Raw genomic sequence first — 10827 nt, 5'->3', positions numbered from 1 at the left:
CTCTCGAAGGCATTCAATACTCAATAGAGCTGTACGGTTTGTATTCTAAAACCCATAACAGAATTAGCATTTTCGAGCCATAGATTCCCTCCTGAGTTTTCAGTGGGTTTTAGAATAAATGACACATATTCATATCTCAAGCATGAATTTTGTTGCTGACGTAAGGACAGGAGTTTATGTGCTTGATGAATTGGGCAGTCGTTGTAATCCTTATGTAGCAATTTGTTTGCAACTTTTATCCTTTTATACGGAATTAGCCTTCCGTGTTGTATGGAGGCCCATTTCTGCCACAAAGTAAAAAAAGCTGTTTAGATTATATCTCACAATTTTAAGTTAACATCACATGTTTTCCCCCCCAAGTTCATATCTTACAGTTTAGACTTAGTTTATAAAACAATTCTGACTTTTTTCCTATTGTAGCAAATTAGCTCAAAAGGGAAATGTATATAAATAATTACAGTTAATTATGATTAATTACAGTTATTTATATCAGCTGCCAGTAGTAACTGTAGCAGAATTAAATTGCCCTCAACTAATCTGTTCGTCCAGCAAACATTAAGTGTAAGTTCATATCAATTCTAGGAAAGGATATTTTCATGGCCTCAGAAAATACTTTCCTACAGTATTAATGCATTAGTGGTGTAGGAGTCGCGATCACCTTCTTCCGGGTTTGAAGAGTGATGAACTTCAAAAAGATGTTATTCTGACTCTGTGGTGGTCGGGAGAGTTTTCTCCCAGATGAAGATGATGAAGAGCTAAGAGAGACGTCAGCTGAGATCCAAGGATCGTTGGTGAATGTAAAGACAAGGCCAAAGCCTGGTGCAGACTTAAGAGTTGCAGAAGCATTCTAACTCACATCCTCATCTTCTCAGAATCTAACAGAAGCGCAGACTGAAGGCGGGTCACTGATGTGAGGCCTTTAAAGTCTGAGAAGATTCACGCCTCTCAGGATGGGCTTGTCCAATGAGAAAGGCTGAAATTCCAAGCGGGAGGTTGGAAATACTGGGGAGTTTTACGACTAAAGATTCTTAGAACACTAATATATTGCCTATGTACCAACATATAGTATACACTCTCGTTTAGATCATCAGAAGATGAATTCATAGATACTAAACATGGTAAGATTACATATTGGTAAGATTACATGAACGAGTGGTTCTATCATAAGCATGCATAGTATACAATACAAAAGACAATATACAAGAACAGTAACAACATGAAGTATATGTGTGTTCATTCAAAGAAAGGTTTGCCTATGAATTAATTAGAGAAGAGTCCATTTTTATGGGCATTATGTGTCTGTTTTGGAGAGACTTGAGTAAGAGTTGCTCTGCCTGCATTCCTTTGAGCAACAGAACTAGTGTTATCAGATGGTTTGTCTTTGGTTACCATGGAACCAGAGGCCTGTTCTGCCCTTTTGAGGTGTTAGTCGCATTTCGGGGGAAGGCTCCATAGACCCTCATAGTTGGCCCTTTGATTAGGTGAGGGGGCGTTAGATATAGAAAGCTTAATGATGGAAAAACCCTTTTGGTAAATTGGATAGTGCATGATTGCTAGAATTAATAAACGAATGCTCTAAAACAGATAGGATACGTAAACAAATCATGCGATCATTCAAGAGCTTGTCTGCTAAAAGCAGGGCTTTCGTGTGTTGATTTTCTTTTTTCTTGAGGCTGCTTTTGGACAAATATGCCAAAATTGGTGTCGGGGGTTACACTTTTTCCACATTTCGAGTCTCAACAACATGCTCAGAAAAGCGGTCATTTGCCTCCCCCTCCTGGTGAACGCAGTAATGGTGCTTACATTAGGGGAAAAAATAATTATAATGGTCAAAGTCTCTATTAAGCCCCATGGCGTAGATGTGGAAAGAGAGACAGATGTGGAAAAATATATGTGTTACTCTGATTGTGTAGGCACACTTCCATCAACAGCCTTTCTAAAGTGTGTGATAAATTCCCCAAATACCATAGCACTTAGTCCTACCAGCTGCTTTTCCTATTACCTTATTGCTCTTTTCCTTTTTGGAATAAACTTCTGGACCACAAATAAGCTTCAGTCTCTGGGCCATAAATAATTTGGTGTAATGATCTTCAGCACTTGACGATCTATCATTCTTCTATGTGGGTTAGATGATGGGAGGGTCGTTCTGGGATCTGGCGATGCATTATGCGGGCCTGTTTTGTGGTTTAATAGCACTGCTGTGAGCAGTACCTGTTGTTTTGGTTGGCATTTTAAAAGGGAGTGGTTGTCACGTCCTGTCACAAACAGTATGCTGTGATGGTTAGCGTGTTTAGAGCTTGAGTTCTCATCTTTCAAACGTACTGCTTATGTGTGTGTCAGTACATGTACAGTAGCTTTTCAACTGAAAATGAAAGTTTGTCATGATCACGCTTTATTGCCTAAAGTGAACCTTCTCAATTAGCACTCACCGGAAATGTACTAGCGCCTCTGACAGCGAGACATTCCCACGGCGTGCATTAGATGAAACATTTATCTGTGGTGTTCATAAAATCTCCTTTGACACATGATAAATCATACAGCCATATGCCCGACCAATGATCAGCAAATAATAGAACAGTGAATTAATGGCGGTATAAAAAGGCACAAATTAGTGACCCATTAGGCCAAACCTAATGAAGAAGTGAAATGACACTGATTTGGAATTAATAAGAAAGTATGATCACATTCTAATCAGTGGTGTTTATTTTAATAGTCATTGTCAGGCTTCATTCATTGCAATAAACTGCCCGTTTCCCTTCTGGATTGATGCATTCAGCCAGAGTTTTAACTTGATTAATTCGTTTTTTTTTTTTTTTACATTGTGTTAAAAATAAAATGATCAGGTGTGTATTAAATAGAAAAAAAAAAGAAATACAAGTAATCATGAGGAATGGATGTATGGATAGACAGATAGATACAAAGGCAGATAGATAGATAGATAGACAGACAGACAGACAGATGATGATAGATAGATAGATAGATAGATAGATAGATAGATAGATAGATAGATAGATAGATAGATACAAAGGCAGATAGGTAGATAGATAGATAGACAGACAGACAGACGATAGATAGATAGAAGATAGACAGACAGACGATAGACAGACAGACAGACGATAGATAGATAGACAGACAGACAGACGATAGATAGATAGATAGATAGATAGCTAGACAGACGGATGATAGATAGATAGATAGACAGACAGATAGATAGATAGATACAAAGGCAGATAGGTAGATAGATAGACAGACTATTTGTGTCCTAAACAGGCATGGACACCTCCAGTGGTGCCCGGGTGGTGAAGCCTTCCTCAGGCTTGTCAAAGGGGCGCACTGCCAAACAGGCCCACCCCGCTGAGATGGCCCGAATGGGCAGCACTGAAAACGACAATCACGGTAAGAACGCAAGCTGCTTGGGTTTTAAACATACAATAAAGATCTACAACTAACACACACAGGGCATGTAAAATTTTAACAAATCATTGGTTTATGCAAGTGGAATTTACCAATCATTGTTGTTTACATGGTTTAATAAAATGAATAAACATCTTTATTCAAGCCTGTGGAGTACATTTACACATTAAAATAGCTGACTTTTTACAACTACACCCTTGCTTCAACCTGTTGAAGCAGAGGCGTCTCTGAGGTTTTGACAAGCGATTTCACACTTGTATGCTTACGAGAGGAAATGATGGCTGTCTTATTATGGTGAAAAGTGTTTTGACAGATGAAGTCCTTTTACTGGTAGTAAGGTTGTTTTTAATGTCAGTGAAATACGTACCATCTCCCTGCATGGCTGAACTTTAGTCCTATACAATTGTTCAGTGCTGGAGTAAAACTGAATATTGTGTCATTTTCTCTGCATTCCTAAAGCAAAGTACTGAACAAAACTGTTTAAATGGACAAGTGGAATGGATAGAAGTGGTTAAAGGGAGAAATTATGCAGCATTGAACTGATAACAGTTGCTACAGTCTCATTGTAATTGATAAGATAGACATTACTCTGGATCAGTGTTAGTAGGGCTGCAGCAAACTATGACTAAATCAACAATTATTTGGATGATTATTAAAAATGTAAATGCAAAATGCATCCGAAAATGTAGAAATTAATCAGTCGCTCTTGATTGATTGTTCAGCTCAACATTAGAGTTAGAAAAGTGTTTTTTAACTGCGAGGTGTTCAGTGGCAGTAATGGTAGCAAAGTTTTTGACCTCACCAAATTCTTCTAAAAAAATTCAAATATACATTTAACCAAAATATAATATTATTTGACTGTAACCAAAGTTAAGCTAAATATTTTATTAGCTAAGTTTCTATCCACATATTTTTATGTAAATTTGATATTGCATAAAAATGCTGGATAGAATCACCATAATTCAATTCAGATTCTCAAAATATGCATAAAAAAAACTACACAGAAACACTTAAACTGCATAAACTATGATGGAAGCACATTAACTGAATAAAGATGTGCTTCAGAAAAGTCTGAAACAAAGACTGAAACAAATTGCTCTGTCATTCTGAAACGCCAGAGCCATTTCATGCCATCGAAATGATTGACTACACTTACCATACAGAACTGACACACTCTCTATTTCCATTTCTATTTTTGCACCAGTTTAAGGAAACGTACATGCTACATACTGTAGCATCCCCATCAGAATTAAATAAAAATGTAAAAATTCTAATTCATCTGTTTTCTAAATGCATGTTATAGATCCTGAACAATTCATCCATGTATGTTTAATTTTTTTTGTTAATGTTGTTAATGTTGCTAACATCAACATTACTTTGTGTAACTAGCCATAATTTGTGTGTAGTAAAGTTTGTTTAATACATCATGTAAGAGTTTATGTAAGAACATTGCATGATGTACAAAGACAAACAATGTAAAACGTTTCCCATCAAATTATAAATCATTATTATAAGCTTTAAATCGGGGTAAGGCAAGGACAGTTTTGAATGCTGATTTTTTTTAATGTACTCAATAATTGTTTCTTGTTAATTTTTAACTGTTCAGCTGTTCATTAAAAAAAAATAGGGTTAGGCATAGTGCACCATTAAAATGTGATGATTTTAATGGCTTGTAATGCAATGCAAGTATCATAACAAAGTATGCAAATACATTAACAGGGTACAATATCATTATGCTGCATTAAGCTAGACTTACAATGCAACAGTATTGGCTCTAACATGTTCTTAAGAGTGTGTCTGGAGCTGCGTCTGCAATGTTTCAATGTTGACTACTCATTTCAACCCTAAGTGTTACACCCCAGTTCTAGAGCGAGAGATATTCTGGCATGAAGCAACTATAACTCACATTCAGACCAGCGATCTGATGCATAGTTAGGCAAATGTCGTAATTGAGTATGAGTATATATTGCTGTTTAACGAGCTCTTGTGAGAAAATGAGCAATGTTTCAGCTTTCTGGTCCATTCATTCCTCCGCCGCCGCTCGTTTCCGTTTTTTTGCCAATTAAGTGCCTTGAAAGGGAACAAGAGGAAGTTCCAAATTCATGATTTTTTGTTGTTGTCACTGTTAGGTACGGTGGCCGTAAAGTGCAAAGCAAATCACAATTCTGAAAACAAAAGAACAAATTACAAACGCAAATGCAAGTCTAAAAACAAAATAACAATTCAGAAAGCACAACAACAATTCAAAACACATTATAACAAGATAGAAAACACAATGACAAATTCAAAAACAAAATAGCAAGTCAGAAAACACAGCGACAATTCAGACAAACCGGAAGAGGTAGGTATAGTTTGAGACAGCGCCATTGGTTTGGGATTACTCACCGCTGACTGGACGAGACATCTGTCAATCAACGTATACAGGAAGAACCAGCCGAAGAACAGCAGAGTCGTGGTAGAAAGTTCGGAGATGGTAGTAAAGTAGCTCAGTTTAAATGTATTGTATTAATTGTCCTTACTTAACTATAAGCGCTTGCCCTTGGCTTTTTGACCCGATCGACCCGGGTTCGATCCCGCCTTTTGCCGAACTTTTTTTCCCTCCCTTTTCAAATCTCGTATCACATCGTAAAGGCATTTATTTTCAATAAAAATTAAGGAAATAATCAAAAAGTTGAAAATAAAGTATCGGGTAGGGGTAGGGAGGGCTTTATTGTACCAATAAGGTGGCATCCATTTAATAATTAAAATGATAATTTACACTCAATACGTTATTATTGTATACTGTTTTATAATGTACTACAATACTGAAGTGCAGATAATTGCCACAATTTGCAACAAGTAGTATACTTGATAGTAGAAATCCTGCTATTTTAACATAGTGTAAATAGGTATTTGCACTTAGTGTAAATAGCATATTGCTAAAAATACTGCTATTTTCACTTAGTGTAAATAGAATCTATTGCTAATACGAGATTTGAAAAGGGAGAAAAAAAAAGTTCGGCAAAAGGGTCGATTGCCGGGTAGAACCCGGGTCGATTGGGTCAAAATACCAACGACTAGCGCTTATCCATCTGCGCCACTGGAGCTGATGTTTTACAGCCACTTTTAACTAAATCTAAATATATACTCCGTATTGTTTGATTGACAGATGTCTCGTCCAGTCAGCGGTGAGTAATCCCAAACCAATGGCGCTGTCTCAAACTATACCTACCTCTTCCGGTTTGTCTGATTTGTCGTTGTGTTTTCTGACTTGTTAATTTGTGTTCGGATTTGTTGTTGTGCTTTCTGACTTGTTATTTTGTTTTTTAGACTTGCATTTGCATTTGTAATTTGTTCTTTTGTTTTCAGAATTGTGATTTGCTTTGCACTTCTCGGCCACCGTAGTTAGGCCTGCATGGGATCTCTCTGGTACCCATAATTTGATAGGCTTTAATGATAATGGATTTTTTTTGTACTACAATTATGTAATTCAGCTGTTTCATTCATTTAGTGATTTCATAAAACGTAAAATGTGCCAACTGTAGCACAGTTTTGGTTACTAAGCTAAATTTGAGCTAAAACTTGTGTAGCTACTGCTTTGAACCTAAAAATCCCATAATTCTTTGCTTAGAGTGAAGCGAAAGCAGCCTGGCAGAGGTCTGGTGGTAAACAAACTTGGCGCTGACTCACAAATGAGCTAGGAGAATGATATTTGTGCCGGGCCATGCTGTTTGAATTTTACTGCGGGTTGTGAAGATGCATTTTATTGCTTTCACAGTGTCAGGCCAGGGTATCTCTGCCGGAGAATATAGTTAGCTGAGTTTGCAGCCCCTATATGCTGAATGCCTCTCCTCGACTCAGACTGCATGTTCAAAAGCAGGTTCCTAATGCATTAATTTAACACTCGCCGGAATGGATGTCGGCTTTGTAGAACAACAACCTGCCGTTAGTATTTCCACCGAGCACTGAGGCAGAACTGAATGCCGTCTATACAATAGTAAGTAACACAGTGAATTGATGAAGTGTCTTAGGGGGTTAATTGATTCATTGACACATTATATTCTCATCAGTGTTTTTATTGATGGGTCTTTTAAAGGAAGACCATTAAGAGTGTGTGTTTTTCTGTGCATTGAGATGAGAACTATTCATCAGAATGATTTACGTTATGGAAAAAGGAGATTTTCTGTTTATTTACATATTCTTTTTGGCTTCCCATGTGGCCTGTGGTTGTGGCTACTGCTTTTAACTTGTAAACAATGTGTCTGGAAGGAATTCAGACATAAACAATAGTGTTTCCTAGCTGCGGTTGTGACGTCACAATGCCTCCGTCAGTCGGACCCGAAGCATTCAGGCCAGCCTCTCTGAGATGTGGGTTAACACAAATTGTCGTTTGTGTGTGAAAGTGTGTATGTGTTTGTGAGACAGGGCATGGCTTCTTCTGCCAAGGGTGCGAGACACTTGTCTGTTCTTAGTCAGTTTGATGTAGGCAGCTGAATTGCACAGTTGCAGCTGTTTAGTTTCTAATGTCTGGAATGGCTTTATCTTACTTTAAAAGGGTTCTGTGTTCCCCCTGAAGTCCATTTGTAATTACAGAAGAACCAACATTAGTTTAGACTTTACAGTATGAGCCTGATATTGCATTGAATATTAAAAGAAAGATCACTTTACCTGTGACACTGTTGAAATTGCAGTGGTGTAATAGTGTTGCTGGATGCGCTGAATGCATGTTTAGAGACCAAGCAGATGGAGCCATATATCTGTAAACCCGATATTTATTAACTGATAATAAATGGAAAAGTTTGAATTAGGGATGCACCGATATGAAAATTTTGGCCGATACCGATAACCGATTATTCTTTATTTTTGAAAGCCGATAACCGATATGTTGGCCGATAAATCTATATCCAAATTGTTATATACTTTTTGAGAGCCTGATTACAAAAAAGGTCTCATCATTAAAAGCCACATCCCCAACACTTCAACATAAGCAGCCTAGTTTGAACGATGTATGTTTTAAAAATAATTTTACTCTCCCATTACCAAATTTAGTCATAAAAAAGACTTACAAATAAATAAAATAATGCATAAATAATGCAAACAAGTCACTGGACATCATTACACGTGTAAAGAATCAAAATGAATGCGCCATAGATCAATAAAACGGAATAGCCTCTGCACAGACAATAATTAAATGATTTTAATTACTAAACCATATTGTTGATGAAAATAATAAGAGAAAAATACAAGTGGTTGTTGTTATTAATAATATAATCAATGATTTTGAAAAAGTAACAAATGAATACCACTGTTTTAAATAGCAGCCGTTGAGCTGCACGTGCTGAAGCTGAAGAGCGGAATGAACATGGTAAACTGAAGCGTTTTGCTGGCAGCTTATTTAACTCAAGGAAATGCATCCTGAGATTAATATTAATACAACATAAACATAATATTACAACTTATATATGTACAAAATGATGCAGTTATTGCATGCTATAGTCAGAATGTGTGATCCTGTTGTGGATGCGCTCTTCCCATAACAACGCACTGAAACACAGCAACTAAACACAAAGAATTCACAACGTTTTATTATAATAATGTTCTCATTAGAATGTTATATACACAACATTCCCAATCATAGTTATTAATGTTGTGCACTGCTGTTTGAGCTGCGTGCGCTGAGCTAAAGACGATCACCGGTAAACTGAAGCGCTCTTTTAACTTAACCAAACGCATTCTATATGAGATAAATCAGATATACATCAAATAAACACAATATTACAACGTACAATTGCACAAAAGGCTGCAAACGAACAGCGCGCATCTGAAGTGTCTCTGAAGGAAAGAATGCATTATTTATCGGCTTTAAGATATCGGCCAAATTTTCTTATCAGGCCGATACCGATAACAGAAAAAATGAGCATTTCTCGGCCGATACCGATATGGTGGCTGATATATCGTGCATCCCTAGTTTGAATATCTGTAAACAATGTTGGTCAGAAAGATTAACAGTCTCTCATTACTGGAATACTTGACTCTGATTGGTCAGTCGCAACATTCTGAGGTTTGTTATTCTCCAATAATAACCTTTGACATTAGCAACGGCGAATAACATCCCGCTCATCCAGGTTTTTGAGGCCGGGACTTCTTTCACATCTCTCATATCACACTGCCACGCTTTCTCTAGTTTCATTCAAACACTACTAATATCATCTCAGTTATTGGCTGTGTACACTCTGTAAAGTTTCATGAGTCACAACCGCATTTTAATACTGGAGTGAACCCTCTAAATTTTAATTTTGTGTGTGTATGGAAGAGAACTCACTCTCGAAACTGTGATGATTGTTTTGTTTTTGCTTGAAAGGCTACTTTGCGGAGAGCGCTCTTGAAAGGTTGCCATGTCCGCTTATAATTAATGATTATTAAGTGTCTTTGGGCTTGTTGTTTGGGCTCGACTCATAAAGCAATTCAGTTTATGGAGTAAATAAAGTAGACAGGTGCATGTGACTTATTTCCAAGATAACGCACTTTGGGTTTGAGTTTATTATGGGCTGGTTCATATTTGTGGTATTTTTTTAGCAAGATCTGGCAACACTTGTCAAAATTTACCCTGCAACTTCTTGCATTGCACATGCAAAAGAGACACAAATCGTGTTTAAATACACCTGAGAAGACAAAGGCCTGCATAATGAGCTGCATAATGAGCCTTTCAGTCAGGTGTGTGACTGTGAAGGAATTGCTACAAGAAAGAATGTGGAAAAAAGAAATGTGTATATATTTTTTGTTTGTAGTTTTTTTATAATACATATAACTATCACATAAAATAACTCATGGGAGTGTGTGCATCACATGGTCTTAGCTGTGGTCCAGGTTCTTGTGCAGGCAGGAATCTCAGAGCCTGTGGATCATGTCAACTTCAGTCTCTGTTTTCCATGACCGAGTGGGCTGCTTATTTGCTTTGGCTCTCTTTGCAACAGGTTCTTTCACACTGTTATTCTCACATCTGAAATAAAAAAGCAAGCATGCTGTTTACACAAACTACATTATTATGATGTTCACTGATACTAGTACTAATTTATCGAAACAAAGAACACAATTACCACATAGCGTACAAAAATAGTGTACCATACAGCAAATAAATCAAATGAAAGTAACATCTGTAAAAAAGTGAATGCACACTTACTCTAAGAGTCTGAATGGAGTTGAAAACTGAACGAGTGTCCCCTTACTGTGAGAGATGCAGGTGAAGGCAAGAGTGGTGTATACAGTCCTAAAATAATTTTATAAACAATTGTAATCGTTTTTTCCCCACAGTACCTTAGTATAGTATGCATACTTCATGAGAAAACAGAATGCCAATAACAAAGAAACTACATTTGAACACTATCAACCACAAATAATATGACCATATAGTCTAGGCATAATAAAAGTACAATT

At 37.0% G+C, this 10827-nt stretch overlaps 1 protein-coding gene across 1 annotated transcript in view; it reads left to right on the top strand.

Moving 5' to 3' along the window:
• Positions 1 to 3272: 3272 nt before the first annotated feature.
• Positions 3273 to 10827, top strand: part of LOC107570867 (zinc finger protein 512B-like) — a 68411-nt gene continuing 60856 nt past the window's right edge. The window contains exon 1 of the mRNA XM_016257146.1: positions 3273 to 3396. Coding sequence (XP_016112632.1) covers positions 3273 to 3396 — 124 coding nt within the window. The remainder of the gene's footprint in view (positions 3397 to 10827) is intronic.

This window comes from Sinocyclocheilus grahami, unplaced genomic scaffold (assembly GCF_001515645.1).
Source record: "Sinocyclocheilus grahami isolate Dianchi unplaced genomic scaffold, SAMN03320097.WGS_v1.1 scaffold1515.1, whole genome shotgun sequence".
In the NCBI taxonomy this organism is placed as follows: domain Eukaryota; kingdom Metazoa; phylum Chordata; class Actinopteri; order Cypriniformes; family Cyprinidae; genus Sinocyclocheilus; species Sinocyclocheilus grahami.
Note: the sequence above shows the minus strand (reverse complement) of the source record. Positions and strands in the feature narration are given on the sequence as shown.